The 21,957-nt window shown below is 49.0% G+C and overlaps 2 protein-coding genes across 3 annotated transcripts in view; both read left to right on the top strand.

The window, feature by feature from the left end:
• CSK (C-terminal Src kinase) overlaps window positions 1–11,630 on the top strand; it is a 38,440-nt gene extending 26,810 nt beyond the window's left edge. For both annotated transcript variants that reach the window (XM_003754977.3, XM_012547164.3), the window contains exons 6-13: window positions 5,535–5,628; window positions 5,896–5,961; window positions 6,125–6,224; window positions 6,338–6,428; window positions 6,811–6,884; window positions 7,844–8,039; window positions 8,376–8,462; window positions 8,595–11,630. In XM_003754977.3, coding sequence (XP_003755025.1) covers window positions 5,535–5,628; window positions 5,896–5,961; window positions 6,125–6,224; window positions 6,338–6,428; window positions 6,811–6,884; window positions 7,844–8,039; window positions 8,376–8,462; window positions 8,595–8,777 — 891 coding nt within the window. In that variant the 3' untranslated portion in view covers window positions 8,778–11,630. The remainder of the gene's footprint in view (window positions 1–5,534; window positions 5,629–5,895; window positions 5,962–6,124; window positions 6,225–6,337; window positions 6,429–6,810; window positions 6,885–7,843; window positions 8,040–8,375; window positions 8,463–8,594) is intronic.
• A 2,440-nt stretch (window positions 11,631–14,070) lies between these two features.
• LMAN1L (lectin, mannose binding 1 like) overlaps window positions 14,071–21,957 on the top strand; it is a 42,514-nt gene continuing 34,627 nt past the window's right edge. The window contains exon 1 of the mRNA XM_031949375.1: window positions 14,071–14,695. Coding sequence (XP_031805235.1) covers window positions 14,488–14,695 — 208 coding nt within the window. The 5' untranslated portion in view covers window positions 14,071–14,487. The remainder of the gene's footprint in view (window positions 14,696–21,957) is intronic.

Raw genomic sequence — 21,957 nt, 5'->3', positions numbered from 1 at the left:
CAATTTCATACACAACCCTCTTTCTGTGTTTTGGAACCTCTTTTGAGGTGTTAATATTCAGAGTAAAAAATAAAATTTTAACAAAAGGCATTTCCTCAAGCCTGACCCACCTCCTTTCTCTCCCAGCAGCTGACTGACGCCCCAGAGTGTGCTGGGTTGGCTCAGCCCCATGGGTGGGTGAGCCAGCCCTGCTCCTCCCCCCAGCTGTAAGCTTCTGCACCCGGGACACACCTTTTTTGTGGGAAACCAGATGAGTGCGAGTGCAGGAGGTCTGGGGAAGCTTTGAGTCTTTGGCAGCTGGCAGTCCAGCTGCCACCTTTTACTGTGAAGAGACAGGCCTGAGAGAGAGGAAACCACTGGCCCCAAAGTCCCCCAGTGGTCTCGTGTTTCTGTGGCCGAGCTGGGGCTTAGAGCTGGATGTCCCCACTTCCCAGCCAGTCCTCGTTTGTCCCACACACCGTCTTCCTCTTCAGTGTACATTCATACATGCAACATCATCAGGCCCATAGGTGCGCACACAGATACGTGGGAGAACTCGGGCTCTTACCAAAAAGTCACATGGCACATGTGCCTCGCCCCAGATTCTCAGGTATAGCACGCTACGTCCCTCCTCTCCAAATGCTCCTGTGAACACTGGATTGGGAATCGGAGGGCTTGGTTTAATGGTTAATTAATTAATTTAACTATTTAATATCGTTACATTGTGAGCTGCTGAGAACAGGAGCGTTTTGTCTCTTTTTTTAGCCCCAGCTCTTAACGTGGCAGATGCTTATAAATGTTTATTGATGGAATTACTCTCTCTGGCCCTCAGTTTCCCCATCTGTAAAATGGGAATAACTACTTCCTGCTTCGGAGGGTTGTGGAGTTCAGCCAGATGTGTAAGCCAAAATAAAGGCATGTGAATATTAATGGCCTTGTAACGACTATGTAAAGAGGTCCATGGTCCAAGATGGACCCTGGAGCGGGTCCTCTCCCTCTTCTCCATCCCTGCCTTGCAGCCACGCTGGGCTGCTGTAGCCCCGTCACTTGGGGAGCCTTACTGCCTCTTCTCCTTCCCCCTCCCCCATACCACCCCCAGCCCCCCAAGCCTGCGGCTGCCTCAGCCTGATAGGACTGGAGCGTTTCCGGCTGAGGCAGGAAACTCTGCTCCCCAGCTCGCCCCCACAGCACAACTTATTCCATTACCCACAGTGGGGGAGGGGGCCCGTGGGGATGGGCTCAGGCAGCGAAGCCCCCAACCCCCCGGCAAGAAGGCGGGGGTCCCGGGGGTCCCGGGGTGTTGTGCCACGTTTCGGAAGTGGGGGAGGGATGCTGGCTGAGGAACGCGAGAGCAGCTTTCTCCAGTATCTGCCTCCTAACTGTCCTCCCCCTTTGCTTCCATCATCTCCCTCCCTTCCCACTCTGTCCCCCACCCCCAAAAACATTTTTTTTCAGACCACTTGGAGTTTAAATGTTCACAAAAGGAGCCAGGGCTAAAGCAGCCCAGTCCTTTTCTGCCCTCTAGTGTCCAAGAGTGGAAGTGCACCTCGGAGCTGGGAGCTCTCATCTCCCACCCCCAGCTCTATGTGAAGCGCTCTGCAAGTCCCGGGAGAAAGACAGTGATTGAATTAGGCACAGCCCCTTCCCACAGATTGATCTCTATCTCCACCCTTTCTCTCTCTCTCTCTCTCTCTCTCTCTCTCTCTCTCTCTCTGTCTCATTCTCTCTCTTTCTCCTTCTCTCTGTTTCTCTCTTTCTCTGTCTCTCTTATTCTCTCTTTCTCCTTTCTGTTCTCTGTCTCTCTCTCTCCCTCTCTCCCTCTCTCATTCTCTCTTTCTCCTTCTCTGTCTGTTTCTCTCTTTCTCTGTCTCTGTCTCTCTTATTCTCTCTTTCTCCTTTCTGTTCTCTGTCTCTGTCTCTCTCTCCCTCTCTCTCTGTCTCATTCTCTCTTTCTCCTTCTCTCTGTCTGTTTCTCTCTTTCTCTGTCTCTCTTATTCTCTCTTTCTCCTTTCTGTTCTCTGTCTCTGTCTCTCTCTGTCTCTCTATCTCTTTTATCTCTTTCTCTGTCTCTTCCTCTCTGTCTCTCTCTCTCTGTCTCTCTATCTCTGTTTATCTCTTTCTCTGTCTCTTCCTCTCTGTCTCTGTCTCTCTATCTATCTCTTTTATCTCTTTCTCTGTCTCTTCCTCTCTGTCTCTCTCTCTGTCTCTCTATCTCTGTTTATCTCTTTCTCTGTCTCTTCCTCTCTGTCTCTCTCTCTCTGTCTCTCTATCTCTGTTTATCTCTTTCTCTGTCTCTCTCTCTCTCTATCTCTGTTTATCTCTTTCTCTGTCTCTTCCTCTCTGTCTCTCTCTCTGTCTCTCTATCTCTGTTTGTCTCTTTCTCTGTCTCTTCCTCTTTGTCTCTCTCTCTTTCTCTGTCTCTCTATCTCTGTTTATCTCTTTCTCTGTCTCTTCCTCTTTGTCTCTCTCTCTCTGTCTCTCTATCTCTGTTTATCTCTTTCTCTGTCTCTCTCTGTCTCTCTCTCTCTGTCTCTCTATCTCTGTTTATCTCTTTCTCTGTCTCTTCCTCTCTGTCTCTCTCTCTCTCTGTCTCTCTATCTCTGTTTATCTCTTTCTCTGTCTCTCTCTCTCTGTTTCTCTTTCTCTGTCTCTTCCTCTTTATCTCTGTCTCTGTCTTCTCTCTGTGTCACACACACACACACACACACACACACACACATTCACTCTATAGTCTCAGTCTCTTCCTCAAATAAACCATGTTTTGGTCTGAGGTGAAACTTTGTTCGGCATGGTGGGGACAGGAGGAATTAGGAAGACTATAATAATAATAATAACCATAGCATGATAGACTCGGCTCTTCTCAACAGTTCGGCGATCCAAGGCAATCCCAATAAACTTTGTGTGGAAAGCGCCATCTGCTTTCCATGGTAGAGCAACACACACTATGTTGTATAGTATAATAGTGTGTAAAATACAAATACCTTGGTTTTCCCCTTCTTTTTTGACTTTTCTCTTTTGTTTTGATTTTTCTCTCCCAACATGATCATTATGGAAATATGTAAAAAATGTACATTCATTTTTTTCACATGTAATTGGGAAAATGAAAAATAGCATTAAGAAAAAAAGAGCGTTAAAAAACAAAAATAAAAAAGTAAAGAAATTTTCAAATGATAACCATAATAACTGACGGAAGGTTTGCAAAACCTTTTCCATTACCTGTGAAGTACGCGCTATACGTATCCTCCCCATTTGACAGATGAGGAAACTGAGACTTTGAAAAGTTGAGGGACTCACTTGATTGTGGAGGCACAACTAGTCAATTTCAGAGACCGGATTCGAATCCAGATTTAGCATTCTAACCTGTATCAAGCTGCTGCTACTCAGTAGATGGACAGGTCAGGAAGCCATTCTAGGAACAGAGAACAGGGAGCAAAGCTAGCAAGTATTATCATCATTCATTCTTTTCACTTTCTTTGATGGAGTTCCAGTAGACGTGGTGCTGGGACAAGTGCCTATCCTGCTGTGCCAGTGGATAAAATAGCTGCTTTTTGTAATTGGATAAAAATACTAGAAAGAAGATGCCTCCTGTATTCCCTGGGAGTGTGTTTGATGCAACTCAGACAGCAGACGAGACACCCTCCTGTGGGTTTCAACCTCCTCGGCCTGCTGCTAATGTTTTTAAAAAGCTTTTCGTTGCTTGTAGCCAAGACATTTGTATGTTTGATAGGGTGACATTTAAGAGAGGTTTCTTCCCAATTAGTGTCATTGTAGAATTGGGTGATTGTGGGGCCATGGTTCGGTCTGTGATGCTGTCCAAGTCTGTCCCAGGGTATTGGTCCACAGGATATATTTGTAGGACAAGAACTGGGCTTGGTCATCTGTGAGAGATCGGGACCTTTTGAGGTATAATTCTGGTGGCCAGGTTATGTCTTGCTAGAGTCAGTGCGATATTTTTTACAAATGTTCTGAGGATCAAATGAATTAACATAGCTTATAAATGCTAGTAGCTGTTATTCTTTTCTCTGTTATCATTGTTCTCTTTTCTCTGCATCCTCATCATCCCCTCATAGCCTGGCAAAGTGATTTCCAACTCGGAAGGGATCAGATCCCTACAAAGTGTATTGATTTAGAACACAGGTTAACATTATCTATGTTGTATCATATTTTTAGTTATTTTGTTAAAACATTTCCCAACCTGACTCCTGGCTTACACGTTGGACCCGGGGTTCAGACCTTCCCAACATCAGGTCCCAAATCCTCTTCTGTATCTTTAGGTCACAACGACCTGCTCCCAAAATGCTTTTATAAACACCTCTGTTTCCACCAGTAAATTCACAGGACACTTGACAGCCATTTGCTCGCCACTTATTGATAATATTGTTTTGGTTTACATAGTCATTTTAAACTAGGTGGTGACAGAGTGCTGGGCCTGGAGTCAGGAAGACCAATTAGGCTTTACTCACTTACTGGCTCTGTGTCTGGGCCATCATTTAACCTCTTTCTGCCACATATTCCTCCCCTGAAAATGGGGCTCATCATAGTAGCCATTTCCCAGGTTGTTATGAGGATGAGGTAACTTTTCATTTGACTAGAGATAGCTTTATTTCCTTTTTTATTTTATTTTATGTCTAAAAACTGCCCATTTATACCCTTTGACTATTTATCAATTGGGGAATGACTTTGATTCTTAGAAACTTAACTCAGTTCTCTATATGTTTGAGAAATGAGGCATTTCTCAGAGGCAATTTCCATAAAAAAAAATTTTTTTGCCTTCCTCTTCATATTGGCTGCATTGGTTTTGTCTGTGCAAAAACTTTTATCTAATGTAATTAAAGTTATCATTTTATGCTGCACAAAATAATTGTGATGCACTGTATAAATGCTAGCTATTACTATAGTATTTGTGGTACAATGGAAAGGACACTAGCTTTGTTCTCCAACGAAATGAATGGAAATTCCTCCTCGGGTATTAAGGCAAGTCATTCCTTTCCTCATCTGGAAAGCGGGAAGATTGAACTGAAAGGCTTCCAGGATTCCTCCCGGCTCTGAATCTGTGATCTGTTGAGCAAAGAGCTTTTCCTTATACTCTCCAAGCTCTGCAACATAAGGGCTCTTTATCTTCCCGTTTACAGATGAGAAAACTGAGGCTCTAGAATGGCTTCGTGACTTCCTACAGTAGTGGGACTTGGATTTGAATCCTGCTTCAGATACTTTGTTTGACCCTTAGCAAGTCATTTAACATGTGTGGACCTCAGGTCCTCATCAGTAACAATGAAGGCAGTTGGACAAGATGGGCTTTAAGGTCTGCGCCAGCTTTAACACTATAATCCTGCAGATAACATGAAGGAGGCTGGGCAGCTTCAGGCTGGGGAGAGCCTTGAGTGCCAAACTAAAGAGAATTTTATTCAGTAGTTGGTGGGAAGTTTGGAGAGTATGGTGAGAGCTGGGAATGACAGAATTAGGGACAGGGAGAGCGCGGGCCTGGGGTGCCAGAGGGTCCTGCTGAGCTTAGGGCTCAGAGCCCCGTCTCATATCCCCCACCTTTCTCCCCTCAGCACTACACCACCGATGCCGATGGACTCTGCACTCGCCTCATCAAACCAAAGGTCATGGAGGGGACTGTCGCAGCCCAAGATGAGTTCTCCCGAAGTGAGTGCCCGCTGCCCCTGCCTCACCCTCCCCTTCACCCTCTGGAGGTGTTGCCCCAGCCCCATTCCCTGGCTTCTCACGCTGAGCTCCCTCCCCCAGCCCCAGGCCCAGCCCTGCTCCTTCTCCCTGAGGACCCTCGGGCAGCTCCTTCTCATTGCTTCTAGCTCGTGCCAGGCTTAGCCTGGTCCCTTGGGCCTACTTCTGTGCCCTTTCCCCTCCAGTCCATCGTCCTCTTCTCCTTTACACTCAGCTTCTTCCCTCTGACAGGTGGCTGGGCTCTCAACATGAAAGACCTCAAGCTGCTTCAAACCATTGGCAAGGGCGAGTTTGGGGGTGAGTGATGGTACCAAGCTGGGTCCAGAGGGGTTAGGGAGGGAGTGCCCCAAGGTGAGTTAGGGGGTGAGTGTTGGTACCAAGCCGGATCCAGAGTGTAGGCTGGGGGACCCCTGGGGTGAGAGATGAGCAAGGGTCTTGACCCCTACCTGTCATCCTCCAGATGTGATGCTCGGGGACTACCGGGGGAACAAAGTCGCCGTTAAGTGCATTAAGAACGACGCCACCGCTCAGGCCTTCCTGGCAGAAGCTTCAGTCATGACGTGAGTGGAGAAGGGGGCACCGAGGCTGGGGAGGAAACTCAACTGGGTGGGGGTTGGTGGGGGAAGACTTGGGAGCAGCATCTGAGCAGCCTCGATGGTTTCCTTCTCCCCAGGCAACTCCGGCATAGCAACCTTGTGCAGCTACTCGGGGTGATCGTGGAGGAGAAGGGGGGCCTTTATATCGTTACGGAGTACATGGCCAAGGTGAGCAGCCCTCTCGCCCCCCCCATGTCATTCCCCTTTCTTCACCTCATTTCTCTCATTCCTCCTTCCCTGCAGTCTTGTTTTGGAGGGAAGGGTGACATTTTCCAACCCTTCCCCTTTTCCCAACACCACTGATAGCATCCGTGACCCAGAGAGATATTGGGGGGGAAGGAGGAAGCTGACAATCTCTGAGAAAGAGACATGGGATCGATCTGGGTTTCAATCCGGCCCTTTTACGTACTGCTGTGACCTCGGGCAAGACACCCACTGTGGGCTGAGGGGGCTGCGGAGTGAAGGCCTCTGGTCCTGGGCTGTCAGATGAAGGGATCGGCCTCCAAGAGCTCTTGTTTGATGATTCTTCACGGATTTATTTCCGTCCTAGGGCAGCCTCGTGGACTATTTGCGATCAAGGGGCAGGTCGGTGCTGGGTGGAGATTGCCTCCTCAAATTCTCCCTGTGAGTACCCCAGAGCTAGGGGGAGGAGGGGCTGGGGAAGGGGGGCTTTCATCCCCAGGGATTGTCAAGTAAAAACGAGGCAGGCCTTGAATCCCAGTGGATGGAGCCCAGTGCTGGGCACTTTGGAGGGAGAGAAACCATGGTCTGTCTTCCACCTCCTCAGGGAGCTTCCTGTCTGAGGGGGACGCAGAGTTTGTTGTAAAAGGGATGGATTTTGAGTCAAAAAGCTTGTTGGGGGGAGGGTCAGTCAGGGTCAGGATCACACAGCTAGTGTCTGAGACTGGATTTGAACTCAGGGTCTTCCTGACTCCAAGATCAGTGCTTTATCCACTGCCCTAATCCCCCCCCCCCCCCCCCCCCCCCCCCCCGCTGCCCCTTGTGTAAAGACCTCACCTCGGGCACTTCTAGCTGCCGAGACTCTGGGCAATCCAGTCGGCCTCACTCGGACTTAGTTTCCTTGTTTGAAAAATGGGGATAACAATATCACTCATCTCCTCTGGTAGTGGGGGAGAGCCAATGGGCTAATGATCCTCTTACCTAAAGCACTATATGAGGCTATCATGGGGATGTTCCCAGTGCTTATTGGGTAGCGGAGGCTCTCAAGGAAACTTGTCCATTCAGCTTCATGCTAAGTGGGGGGGTAAGAAGGCAGGGATGAAACCGCCCCTGGACTCAGGGAGCTTGTGCTCGAGGGGTACACACCCCTCGTGTGTGTGTGGAGGGATGCACAGTGGCCGCTGTCTAAATAGGAAGCTGGCACCCTTCGGAGCGGGGGAGGCTGAGCTGAGGTAGGAGGGGGCGTCTGAGCCGAGGCTCTGTGAGACCCTGGGGAGAGGAGGCGTGTTCAGAGGCGAGGAGGAGGGCTCTGGGACTCCGAGTCTGTTGCAGACTTGGCGAGGGGGAGATACTCGGACGGAAGCGGCTGGAGCTGCCCCTGACCCCTGGCCCTTCCCTCCCAGGGACGTGTGTGAAGCTATGGAGTACCTGGAGGCCAACAACTTTGTGCACCGGGACCTGGCGGCCAGGAACGTGCTGGTGTCCGAAGACAACATCGCCAAGGTCAGCGACTTCGGCCTCACCAAGGAGGCCTCCAGCACCCAGGACACCGGGAAGCTGCCCGTCAAATGGACGGCCCCTGAGGCCCTGAGAGAAAAGGTAGGAATGGGGGGCGGCCCCAGGGGCCCTGAGAGAAAACGAGTCAGGGTGCTGGGAGGCTGGCCTTGGGGGCCCACGGGCAGCTGCTTGCTGATTGGGGCCTTCAACAAGGCAGCGCTTCTCCCCAAGCTCAGCCTCCACAAAGGGGTTCCATCACTGGTCCCAGGCCTCTTTTGGCTCCGAGCAGATGCTCCCTTGGTTGTCCATGATCATTCAGGCTGAGCGCTGGACCCCAAATTCCCTCCTCTGTTCAGTCGCCCCCCCAGCTCAGCCCCAGGGCACTCCCCACTTCCCCCCCAGCCTGGCTTTGAGATTCTGTTCCTTCCTCCCATTCAGAAATTCTCCACCAAGTCTGACGTGTGGAGTTTTGGGATACTCCTCTGGGAAATCTACTCCTTCGGCCGAGTGCCTTATCCGAGAATCGTAAGTCGCCGGGCGAAGGGAGCGGGTCGAGGGCCTCGGGGGGAGGGTCAGGGCCTCGTGGGGAGGGTCAGGACCTTGGGGGGGAGGGTCGGGTGCTCGCAGAGGCTCCAGTGTTCCTTGGTCTCCCCCCAGCCTCTGAAGGACGTGGTCCCAAGAGTGGAGAAGGGCTACAAAATGGACGCTCCGGATGGCTGCCCAGCCGCCGTCTATGAAGTGATGAGGAACTGCTGGCACCTGGATGCCGCCAACCGGCCCACCTTCCTGCAGCTTAGGGAACAGCTAGAGCATATCAAAGCCCACGAGCTGCACCTGTGAACGCCAGGGTGGGGGTGGGGGCACCCCATGGGCGTCCCGTGCCACCCTCTTCAATCACCTGTCTCCCCTACCCTCAACACAAAGACTGAGGTGCTGTTGAGAACTGGACCAGCTCAGACTGAACCCCGTCCTGGGAAAGACTGTGCCCACCTTTCTGGCCTCCCCCCAGGACAGGCTGGGGACAGGGGGCGGGACTCGATCCTGGGCTGGGGAGCAGCTGCCAGGTCCTTGATCCCAAAGTGAAGCGGCCTCTGGCCCTGTCCCGGCTCCCCCCCAGCCCGATCCCCCCCCAGCCTCCCGCCACCTCTTTTCCATCACAGGAGGCCCACGTTGGCCTGTCCCTCTCTCACAGGTCAGCCGAGTGGGGACCAAAGGGGCTTGGGGGACCGCACTGAAACGGGAGGAAGGGGCGGACTCCCTTGTCTCCCCCTGTCCTCCTGGTTCCTGCCTGCCTCTCCTTCTCATTTTCTTCCTTCTCCTTTTTTATAATTTTTTTGCGTTTTTTTTTTTAATTTTCAAGTTGAGGAGAAAAAAAAATACCCCACGTTGGGCATTTTACAAGAAGTACGAATCTCATTCTTCATGTATTCAGGGCAGAGGGGGAAGGGAACGGAGAGCAAGGAAACGCCCCTCTCCCCAGGTTCTCCCCCTCCGACCCTCGTCAGAAGCAGCCCGTGCCCTCCCCTGCCCGTCTCCCAGCCTCGGGCCTCGTGTTTGCGCTTGACCCTGTCTCAATGTTGCATGCCGATCCCAGAGGCCTTTGCGTTTCTGTCCGGTGCTTTAATCTCATGTATTGCTGCCCACCCTGTGAGATGAAACTGTAATAAATCATTCCATGAGGACACCCAACCTCCCTGCGTCCTCTCTGGGGGCCCGCCTCCCTCCACACCCCCACCCTGGGGGGGCCCCTCCGAACCCGGCTGGGGCTTGAGAGGATCCCCCCCACGCCACTCTCCCTGTCATCCTGTCCATTCCCCTGTCTCTACGAGCAGGACTGTGCTTGTCCCGTTGTACCGAGTGAGGGGAGCGGCTGGGGCTTCTTGGGGAGATGTCAGCTGCCTTCTGTTACCCGCATGAGTGTCTCGTGTCCGTCACCATCAGCGAGCTCTGGCCTCCCTCCTGCTTCAGTGGGAAGCCCGCCTCTCATTCCGTGGGGGTGGGGCCCGTGACGACGGAGAAGTCGCAGATGGGCGCCCGAATTCTCGTGCTGTTGGCTCTGTGGCTTGGGGGTGGGGGTGTCTTCTGCTGTGTACCTCCCTGGTCCCGTCCCCAGCTCCTCCCCTTCTCCGGCCCCACCAGCTCCCAGGTCAGATTGGGCAGAGTTACCGCAGATGGGACAAGGTGTCAGCCGTCTGAGGCCTTTCAAACCCCCTTTATTTTGAGGCTGTCGAGTATGGAGAGGGGGGGAGGGAGAGGAGGGCTAACGTTCTCTGGGGCCGCATTGGCGATGGGACCGTGTTCCCTGGGGGGTGGCTAGGGACGGAGGCAGAAGCCCGAGTCCTAGGAGAACCAACCAACTCACAGGCTGGAGGATTCATGTATGGGAGCCCCTTTGTACGTCCGCCCCAGGCAGGGGGAACCCACGAACCCAGGGCGTGGGGAACTCACGGAGGAAGACAAGGCTCTTGGAACATAATGGCCATGGGCTTAAATGTGGATGTCTTAGGGACACTATGTCCCACGGTGGAGAGATTGGTGTTGGAATCCGTGGCTAGGGAAGGCTTCCTGGAGGGACCATGACTGGGTCCTGAGACTGATGAGATTTGGAAAAGATGGAGGATAGGTGGATTGGGTGGGGGGGCAAGAGTTCTGTGCACCCCTCAAGGGCCCAGCGAAAGGCTGGGTGGAGAAAGGTCTCCCTTGACCAGTGAAGTTTGCTAATACATGAGCTCCTATTGGAACAGCCTGAACAACCCCTTCAGCCACACAGCATTTCCTACTGCTGATCTTGTAACTCTTCCTGGAGTCCCAGAGGCCACACACAGCCCTTGAATCTGGGCGTCGTCCACACCTAAGCCCCAGTTATCTCCCCCTTTTTAGGGCCTGATCCTTAACCACTAAACAGGCTTCCCAGGGCTTATTCCCGGGGGGACACATCTGCTTGATGTGACACCCAGAGAATGGGAATGTTTGTGTTTTCCCGGGAGCATTATTTGTGGCTCAGGGACTTAGCCCACACAGACACGCTGAACCCTGGTTTGCTTATCCAATTCCCCTACCCATCCAATGGCTTCCAATAAGTAACCTTTTTCTCCTTGGGGGACACCTTAGTGAGAGACTTGATTGTAATCCTACCAAACACATTCATCCTGGTTCCAGAGTTCACAAAATTGAACATCTGGGCCAACTAAGCATCCTAATAGGAATTCCGCCTCCCCCTCCCCCCAAGATGTCTCTGGCAAATGGTCATCCGACTTCTGGGAGCAGAGGAGAGCTCGCAGCTTCCAGACAGCCAAACTTCCCCTCCATTCTTCCTCCTCCTGCACAGCCAATTATAGTAGCCTCCTACCTGGTTGGCCTGCCTTTTATTTTTTCCCTTTTGTAACCATGGTAAGGATATAAGGGTTGGGATAGGGGATTCCCAGGTGGGCACATTCCTTCCACCATTGCAGAGCGGCGCCTTCTCTGCCATTAATTGCCTACGGTACCACCAGGTTAAGTGACTTGGTGAGGTCATATGTCGTGATTATTTATCAAAGCTAGGACTCCGAAATCAAGTCTTCCTGCTTACGCATGGTAGCCAGAAGGATTTCTCTCTAACACCTACCTCTCACAGTCAAGCCAGTTTTATACTCCCAAACCTTCTGTGGCTCCCTTTGGCCTGCTGAATAAAATCCAAGCTCAGCCTGGTAATCTGGGTGCCTGCCTATCTTATGCCTACTGTACCTCTATAACAGGAGTTCTTGGACTTCGGGGGGGGGGTCTGTAAACTTGGGGGGAAATAACATCTTTATTTTCATCAACCTTCCATTTCTCTTGTAATCCTATGTATTTTGTGTTATGCCTTTAAAACACGATTCTGAAGAGATCAGTGGGCTTCCTGAGCCTGCTGCTACCCAAGGACCATGACATAAAATGGGTCATTATGAGAGCAGCCCCTGGCTGACCGTCAGTACTCATTCAACAGCCCCATCCTGGCCGAAGCAACTGCTGAAATTGGTCTGGCCCTCGGGGCACCCCCCTGCCCCACATTAACTTGCTTAACCTTCAGCCTTCAAAGACGCATTGAAAGTAGCGTTTATTAAATGCCTCCATGTACCCAAGCACTGTGATGAACGCTTTACAAATATCTCATTTGATCCTTACAACCACCCTGGGAGGTACTTGCTATTATTATCCCTATATTACAGTTGAGAAAACTGAGCCTGACAGGTTAAGGGCTTGCCCAGGGTCACAGTGCTAGTTAAATGTCAGAGACTGAATTTGAACTGAGATTTTCATAACTCTAGGCCCAACACTATCCATTGTAGCACCCAGATGCTTTTCAGTGGTGCTAGTGCTGGTGCTGGTTCTGCTGTGGTGCTGATCTGGTGCTGGTGCTGGTTGATTCTTGTCCATTCTCAGAGGACCAAAATGACATCACTGTTAGAATCAAATGACAGTGTGTGCAACTGTGGCTGATCAGACCAATAGGAGTTTGGGATGACTTGCCACAGATCCGGGACAAATAGTCCATGTGGACACTTGGGGTGGACAATTGGAGTGCCTCATCTTTCTCCTGAGCTGCTTCGGTTCTGCTTTCTTCATAGAGCACAGCATGAGCATAGAGCCCCATGCCGGGGCGTCCCAGGCCGGTGTCTCCCATGGCAGGCAATGAGGTTTTTCAGAGAGAGACCTTGAGAGTGTCCTTTTTCTGACCACCACATGAGCACTTAGCCTGTGTGGTTTCCCATAGAAAATAGTCTTCTAGACTACATATACAAGTGTGCATTTGGTGTTCAAATACTGTGGCCAGACCAGTGGAATTGTGCCTTCTGCAGCAGAGTCTAAATGCTGGGCAGCTGAACTGAAGAAAGGACCTTGGTGCCTGGTATCTTAGCCTGCCAGGTGAGCTTCGGAATCTTCCTCCCACAATTCAGATGGAAGTGATTCCATTTCCCGGCATGGCGCTGATACACTCGCCAGATTTCGCTGACAGCAACAGTAGTAGTGGTGGTGGTGGTGATGATAATTGTACTAGTAATAGTACTAGTAGTAGTGGTGGTGGTGGTGGTGTAATAGTACTAGTAATAGTACTAATAGTAGTGGTAGTAATGGTGGTGGTAGTAGTACTAATAATGGTAGTAGTGGTGGTATAGTAGTACTAGTAATAATATTAGTAGTGGTGGTAATGGCGGTGGAGTGGTGGTATTAGTACTAGTAATAGCACTACTAGTAGTGGCAGTGGTGGTGTAGTAGTACTAGTACTAGTACTAATAGTAGTGATAGTAATGGTCATAATAGTAGTACTAGTAATAATACCAGTAGAGATGATGGTGGTGGTGGTATGGTAGTACTAGAAATAGTACTGGTAGTAATGGTAGTAATGGTGGTAGTGATAGTACTAGTAATAATACTAATGGTGGTGGTGATGTAGTACTAGTAGTAGTGGTAGTAATGGTGGTGGTGGTACTACTAGTACTAGTAATGGTAATAGTGTTGGTGGTGGTGGTTAAAAGTATAGTGTGGTAATGGTGGTGGTGGGGGTAATGGTAAAGAATGGTATGGTGGATGTTGGTTGTGTGGTGGTGGGGAAGGGAGTAGTAATTTAAAGAAAGGGGAGTGGTGGTGGTGGTGGTAGTACTGTTAGTAGTAGTAATAATACTGGTAGTGGTGATGGTGATATAGTACTAATAATAGTACTAGTAGTAGTGGTAGTAATGGTGGTGGTGGTGGTAGTGGTAGTAGTAGTAGTAGTGGTATTAATGATGGTGGTGTAGTAATAGTAGTAATAGTACCAATAGTAGTGGTGGTGGTGGTAGTATTACTAGTAGTAGTAGTAGTAGTAGTAGTAGTTGAAGTAGTGGTAGTATTTGGGGTGGTAGGGGGAGGAAGAAGAGGAGGAAGAGGGGGTAATGTGGGGCAGCTAGATGGATAAATGGCCAGCCCCAGAGTCAGGAGGACCTCAGCTTAAATCTAATCTCATACATTTAGTTGCTGTGTGACCCTTACCATATTTGCCTCAGTTTTCTCATTTGTAAAGTGGGGATCATGATTCCCTTGATCATGCAGGATGCAAGGTCCACTGCCCCACTGCCTCATTTCATGGTTAACTTGCTGGGTGTCCGTTTTGCCTCAGGGGCTGTGTGCTCTCTGAGTGCTCCATGAGGACTTGGAAGAAATCCCGGTCATCACATAGTGTGACCAGGGGGCTGGGAGTGTGCTGGTAACATAGCAAGGAGACCAGCTTGGCTGGAGTCTTCATGTACAGAGAGAAGTAGGGAGAGGAGGCTGGCAAGGTGGACAGGCAGGATGCAGGGGGCCTTGAATGCCAGGAGAGGCTGGATTTGATCCCACCCAACCTGAGCAAACAACTTGTAGAAGGAGGGAGGGGCCCGGCTCTTGGGCAGCCCCAGACAGGTTCTGGCTTTTCCTTAGGCTGTCCTTCCCCAGCCTCCTCCTGGTCCTCCCCTCTTCTTCCTCCCAGCCCAGGCCAACCTCCAGGAGTCCCTCCCTTCCTCCCTTTCTTCCACGTTGATACTGGATCTACTCTCCCAGCCTGCTGGAGATAATGTCAGGCAAGGGCAGGTCCCTTCGATCTGGGTCCATGGAATCTGGGCCCTCTCCTCTCCTCTGCCTCCTCTTGCTCCTGCTGCCCTCCTATAGCCAGACCGAGGCTGCGCCCCCTTGGCACCGAAGGTTTGAGTACAAATTCAGTTTCAAAGGGCCGAGATTGGCGATCGCCGGGCAAGAGATCCCCTTCTGGAGCCACCACGGAGGTTAGGGATGATGGGAAAGGGATAGGGGAGGGTCCGGGCCTGAATCTCAGAAAGGGTGAAGAAAGATGCTGAGAGGGCCATCCCCTTCCCCAGGAGCCCCTCCCCAACTTGGCACCAATTTCTCTCAGGCCATGAGAGCTTAATCTTCAGGGGCTTTTTTGCCTCTGAAGGATTCTAATCCTCTAAGTTAGGGGTGGGGGGAGCTAGGGGACGGGGGTATTGAGCTGTCTATTCTCAGTGAAAGGCCATTCCAGAACTCGGCTTTTCACCTGGCATTGCCAACCTGTGCCAGGGAGCCAGAAACGAGCTTTATCTGAACTGAACTTGATGTTCAAGGGCCAGACCCTAGCTTTTTAGACTTCTATAAGAGCAAAGTGATTTGACCAGCAAATAATGATATGGGGCAGGGGCTATAGGTCACACTGGGAGTCTTGCTTGTACCACTGACCCACAATGGACTTGGGGCCCAGCTAGCTGCAGGTCCAGCTGAACACATCACATTCTCACTCTCTCAGCCTCAGTTTCCCCTGCCTCTACTTTTTCAATTTGGCAATTCCCGATGTCTCCCATAATATGCTAGGCTGTCATGGGACTTGAGAGTAATTTAGCAGGTTGAAGCTGATACTCAGAGAGTTTTAACAGACTTGCCAAGGTCATATAGCTATTATGCCGGAGAGTCTGATTCCAGCCTGTCTCTTGATTCAAGTTCACCTTTTATCCCTTCTTTCTGCCTCTTTCCCTTCTGCCCCACCCTCTACCCCTCTACCTCTACTTCCTGTTCTGGTACATGGGAGGAGTGAGTGTGGTTTGATGATCACGGAATGACGGCTTGTAAGAGGAGTCTGGAGATGTTGTGTCCTAGACCCTTCCTGTTAGAAGGATCTCTCTAGGGCTGCTTTGTAATCACGAACCTTGGCCTTCTCCCAGGGACAGCCTCCCTACCCCCTTCTCTAACATTCATGTCCTTCCTTGGGTTGTTCTGGGGAGGCTCAGCTCCTCAAAGGACTCTGGAGGGCCCCAAACTCCTATTCTCCTGCCAATCCTGGCTCCCCCACAACTAGGAAGGCTCAGAGTCACATCACAACCTGGCCTCGGAATCTGGACCCTAGAACCTTTTGCCCCTAGTAATGCTAAAGCCATTTCACTCACGGTTGTCTTCAGCTGCCATCTCCCCTGTCAGCCAACCTGGCTGCCTCCTCCCCAGCCCACAGGTCAGGGAGAAATGTCTGACAACCTTCTCCCCCTGGGATGCTCATTCCCAGCCTTTTCCCCGGTCTGGGTCAAGCTCCAGGGACTCCTCCTGGATGAGGTGTGAGGGACTAAGTCCTCTTCCAGCAGGTTCTGCAGCAGGTGATTTTGACTAATGAGGGGATTTCAGACACTGTGGAGCAAGAATATATTTGGGGATAGGACCTTCTCAGAGTCCCTAAAATCACACTGCAGAAGTAACCTTTTCCTCCACCAGGAGTAAGAGCAGTCCTGCACAGAACCTCCTCGGGGTGGTTGGTGCCTTCCTGCTCCCACTGAACCCCAAAGAGGAACATAAGACCCAGATTTTAGAGCTGGATATGATCTTGGAGATCATTTAATCCAAATTTTACAGATAAAGAAACTGAAGTCCAGACAGATTGCACTCTTGTCTCTTCCTCTCCTCCAGACAAGAGAAGGGAAATCTGATTTTTGTGTCCCTTCCAATGTGGGGAAGACTCAAGTGGGACCAGATTTCTACACCTGTCCTGACGATTCAGGAGAGGGTCCTTCCCAGATTGAGGGGAGGGGCTAGAGCAGCCCAGGGACCATCCCAGGGGACAGGCAGGCTCCTGAAAACTGTTCCCCAAGACTTAGAGGGGTACCACAGACTGGACATCCAGTTCTGGTTTCAGTTATGGCACTCACAGACTGCTTCCTCTCTCTGGGCCCCAGGATCTCAGAGTTCTTCCCAGGTCTACCCATCTGTAGGATGGTGACTGGCTCGGGCCCTCTCTAAGCCCACGTTCTTTCCCTTGTTCTCAGCAGCTTTTCTCAAGGGCAAACACGGGGATTAATAAGATCCCCAGGAAGGGCTGGCAGCGACTAGGGGGAGGGGGAGACACTAATGACAGAGACCTGGGACTTGTGCCAGCTTCCAGGTTGGCACATGGCTGGGGGCAGGAGGGATCAGCGGAAGGGAGGACTGTGGTCGGACTGGCAGCTGGCAACATCTCCTTTCCCAGTTAAGGTTGGCCTTCTTTAAATGTGTAATGAGCTAGGCCCGGCGCCCTGATCTGGGCCAGCCTGCTCCCATCCTTTTCTTCTTTTAGCAGCAAACAGTAACACACACACACACACACACACACATACACACACACACACAAACCATGTTTTGATGCACGTAATTAGGATCTTCCATAAATGTTATTATTCCCAGAGCAATTTGTATTTTAACGAGGATCAAAGCTTTAACAAAAAGAAAATCCATTAATAAATGAGCATTTATTAAGGCCTTACTGTATATCAGGCATAGGGCTAGGCATTGCAGATACAAAGATAAAAATAATCTTTGACCACAAGGATTTTGCATTACCAAACAAGCAATTATTATTAATTAATAATAATTATTAACAATTAAATTGCTACAATGTGCAAAGCCCCAGGATAGTACAGTGCCATAATTAGGAACTTTATGCTAAGAAAAGTGCAAAAGTGGGGGAGCATGGAAAGTAGAATAGAGGACACTTAATTGGGGGGAGGAGGAGGAAACTAACCCTTCTAGGACTGATGATATTTTCCAGCAATAGGGAGGCTGCTGCTTATACTATAAGGAAGAGTTTACCCCAGTCTTTCATCTGGTATTTTCCTATTTTAACTAACTTGCTAACTAGGCACTGAGCTCTATTGCCTCTGCTGCTGAAAGTCTACAAATATTATCAGCTTCTCTTAAGTTTTTTGCCCTCTAAATCTGGTTCCCTGGCACAAAACCAGTCTCCCTCACCTTAGTTGCAGCTCTGGTGAGATGCTTAATTTAGACAGCACAGGGTGTTCTCTAAACCCTGTGCTTCTCAAATGTTTGGTTTCAGGATCCCTTTATATTCTAAAAATCTTCCTTAAGTAGGTTATATCCATATTTACTATTTTAGAAATTATAAAGAATACATTTTTTAAAATGTAAGAATAACCCCATTATGTGTTCATATAAATAACATATTTTTGTCAATTGGTGAGAACAGCATTTTTTTTAACCTTTTTCATCAGTCGCTTTAATGTCTGGCTTAACGGAAGATTGCCGGATACTCCTTTCTGTGTCTGTAGACAATTTGTTGCGCTATGTCATTCTGATTAAAGTTTATGAAGAAATCTAGCCTCACACACAGACGTGCAGTTGGAAAACAGAGGCAAAGAGCATCTTAGTAGTTTTATGAAAAATTGTCTTGATCTTGTGCTGCCCCTGAAAAGGGAGCCTTTTGTGAATGGCTGCATGAGACAAATTCAGAGGGGAGAGCCAAGCCATCACCAAAAGGAAGCCCAGGAAAGGGAGGTCACCTTTGCAGGGACCTGTCACTAGAGGTGGGCTTCAGAGGAAGGATGGGACTTCAATATGGAAGACAGGGAGTATACCTCGGTTGTGGAGAGTGAAGGGGACATCTGCAAAGGAATAAAGGTGAGACACAATGGTTATAGAACAGGAGAGCCAGTTTGTTTGAAGGGGACCCATGTGAGATGAAGCTCCATCATCAGTTGGAGCCAGATTGTGAAGAGCGTAGACACATTTCCCAGCCATATCCCTAAGTTGACATTGCGTCTCTAGGCAATTGACTTCCCCTCTAGGAACCTTGGTTTCTTTCTCTGTAAAAGGAGAGAGCTCTTTAATCATTCTGTGTAACAGGTGATGCTTTTATCTCTGTAGGCTCCCCCCCTCCCAGATCCTGAAGCTAATCACATACCCCCATCTGCCTTAATTTCTCCCTCTGCCAGGAAAAGCCCACTCCCCACTCTTCAGGTAAAAGAAGGAAATGTGATCCAGAAGTCCTAGGGGCTTCCTCCAAAAGAATCAAATCCAGGCGTCCTGCTTCCCTGCCCAACATGCTCATTCTCCTGAGGACTCTCTCCAACATGCACTTCATTGATCCTGTTCTGTCATCAGCCTCTGCCCTCACCCATCGGATTCTTAATCCTAATGATTCTGTCTCTAATCACCTCCTCTCCCCTTCCCCATCCTCTCTTTTCCATTCACACAGCCACCATCCCAGATCAGAAACTCCCAACCATCCATTCACCAGGATTATTACACTAGTCCCCTAATGTCTCACCGATTCTGTTATTTCCACCAATCTTCTTGCAAAATGTACATTCAGTTAGCGCAGTTTTGATCATACTTCCCTGCTCAAGAAGCTTCGATTGCTCCCTATTCCCTCTAGGATGAAATATAAATCTCTGGCATTTAAAGCGCTTTACAACCCAACTCCAGCTATATTTTCAGGCTAGACTTGCATTACTCCTACTCTCATAATACATTCCAGTAAAATGGCCTCCGTCCTGACCCTGTATACTACATTCAATCTCCTACTTCTGGGCCTTTGTCTTCTCTGCCTCCTAGAATCCTTAGCTTCCTTCAAAGCACATGTCAGCGGTCATCTACAAAGAGAACTTTCCTGAAATGCCCAGTTATTCTTGTCCTCTTACCCACCTCCATTTCTGTCCTCCCATCCCTTCGTATTCACTGTGTATATAATTTGCATCTGTATCCACTTTGTATATGATTTGTATCTGTATTCTTTCCTCCCAATAGAATGTAAACTCTCTGAGGAAAGAGATTGTTTAATTGTTGCCGCCACGTTTCCACCTTAGACCCAGTACCAGAAATTGGCAAAGAAGATTATCTCAATAAATTCATGTTTGACTCTTACCCCTAAACCGTTACTCAAGCTATTTCCACCAAACTAGGCTATCTTTTCTCATCTCCCCTTCCAGAACATCTACACACCCTTCAAGGCTGTCCCTTCTAGTAAGTCCTCCTCGATTATCCCCTGCCCTAACCTTGGTGCTCCTTTCCTTGCTTCTTTGATCTACTGAATCCTGGTCTGAACCACTACCTCCCGTGACTTTGAACAGTCGCTTGCCCTTTCTCAGCCTCAAGTTTTCTCATCTGTAAAAGGAGTTTGGACTAGCTGCCCTCCGAGGTTCCTCCCAGCCCTGATCTGCCCTCATTATTTCATATGTAAGCCTCGTCTCTCTAATTATGCTGTGACTTCCCCAAGAGCTGGAACTATGTCTTTTGGGGGGGGGGTTCCCATTTCCCAGACATCTGTTGGAGCATCTCTGCCAAGAATGGAGCCGTTAATCCTTTCTTGCCTTGCCTTAATGATAATTTCATCCTTCAAAATGTGCCAGAACCAACAAGAGGGAAATTCTATCCCGGATCTGATTGTAACTAATACTGAGGAATTGGTGTCTGCGATGGAAATAACACCCTAAGGAGAAAATGATTACTTCATTTTAGAAGCTGTGAGAGGGGAGCTGGATCATAGACATTGGAAGAGATTTCAGAGGGTCTGGGGAAAGGCAAGGTTGCCTTCCTTTCTGTGGGAGGGATGAGGTCTTAAAGATGAGAATCTAAAGTCACATACAGAAACCATCCTTATGGGGAGGGAAAAGGAGAGTTGTCGGCAGCAAATATCCATGTACAGAGAACTCACTAATCAGTTTGTCTTTTTATGATTTTTTTAGAGGCATGAACACAAAATAGAAACAAGGCTGAGTAACTCCTGATGAATAGGTGGGGTGTAATAATAATCTCAGGAAAACTAACGATAAGAATAAGCTGAGATTGGCAAAGAAACCAGTGAAGAATAATCACACAGAGTTTTTGAAGCTCTATTGTGGAAAGGAAGAAAAACAAAAAGGAAAGATCCACTGCTTAGGGAATAGGGGATGACAGTGACTGATGGTGGAGAAATGGTAGAGCTGCTCAATTTGATTTATCCTGCCTGCTCTCTCAGCAGGGGAAAATGACCCTTGAACAGGAGAGCAGAGAATAAAAATGGCCGATCAGGCATTGTTACCCAAGAGAAGTAAGGAGTTAGTAAGGAGGCACTTAGCCGTCCTTGAAGTCACCTGGTCCAAGTGAACTACGTGCTGAGGTACTGACTGAATGGGCAGATGTCATGAATGACTGAGCCACTGCTAATGATCTTGGAAAGATCACCAAGGATGGGAGGACAACTGTTGGCGCGATTTTCAAAAAGGGGAAAAAGATGTAATCTGCAAACTGGAGCTTGGCAGGGGGCTTGACTTTGATTCTTAGCAAAATCCCAGAACGTGTTATTAAAGAGATGGATGGTGTGCATCTTGGGGAAGGAGACAGTGATTACAAAGCACTAGCACCATTTCATAGAGAGCAGCTCATTCCAGACTCCTCTTGTTTCTTTTCTTTCCTTTTTTTTTTTTTTTCCCCCTTTTTGACAGGGCTGTTAAACTGGTAGATCCGGGTATTGTTGGTTAGTAAAACATTTGCCAAGGTCTCTCATATTCCTGAAGAAAAGATAGATTTGTGGCCTAACTGGTAGTATAATTAGATGGATTTGGAACTAGTTGAATGATTGGACTCAAGGAATAGTCATTAATGGTTCACTGTCAACTTGGAAGGAGGTCTCCAGTGGGGTGACCTAGGAATCTGTGCTTAATTTTTTGCAATTTGACTTTTTATTTGGTTATATCAACAATGAAAATTTGGGGCTCATACTAGCCCTTATGAGCCACAGCTTAGAGGCACAGTGGATAAAGGGCCAGATCTGGGGACAGGATCTGGCCTCAGATACTTACGAGTTGTGTGACCCTGGACAAGTCATTTAATCGTTTACTCCAGTTTCCTCATCTATACAATGAGCTGAAGAAGGAAATGGCAAATCACAGTAGTGTCTTTTTTTTTTTTCTCCTGAGGCAACTGGGGTTAAGTGACTTGCCCAGGGTCACACAGCCAGGAAGTGTTAAATATCTGAGGTCACATTTGAACTCAGGTCCTCCTGACTTCAGGGCTGGTGCTTTATCCACTGCACCACCTAGCTCCTCTCTACTCTAGTTTCTTTACCAAAAAAACACACCAAAACTCAAATGGGGCCATAAAGAGTCAGACATGATTGAAAACACTGAACAACAACAAATTATGTGCCAGGCTTTATGCTAGACACAAAGTGGATGCAAAACTGTCTCCACCCTCAAGGAATTTATATTTTGTACAGAGTAATGTAAATTTAAAGTGATTCCAATAGTAAGAGAGAGCAGTAATG

Source organism: Sarcophilus harrisii, chromosome 2 (genome assembly GCF_902635505.1).
Source record: "Sarcophilus harrisii chromosome 2, mSarHar1.11, whole genome shotgun sequence".
Taxonomy (NCBI): domain Eukaryota; kingdom Metazoa; phylum Chordata; class Mammalia; order Dasyuromorphia; family Dasyuridae; genus Sarcophilus; species Sarcophilus harrisii.
This window is presented reverse-complemented; position numbering and strand designations above follow the sequence as displayed.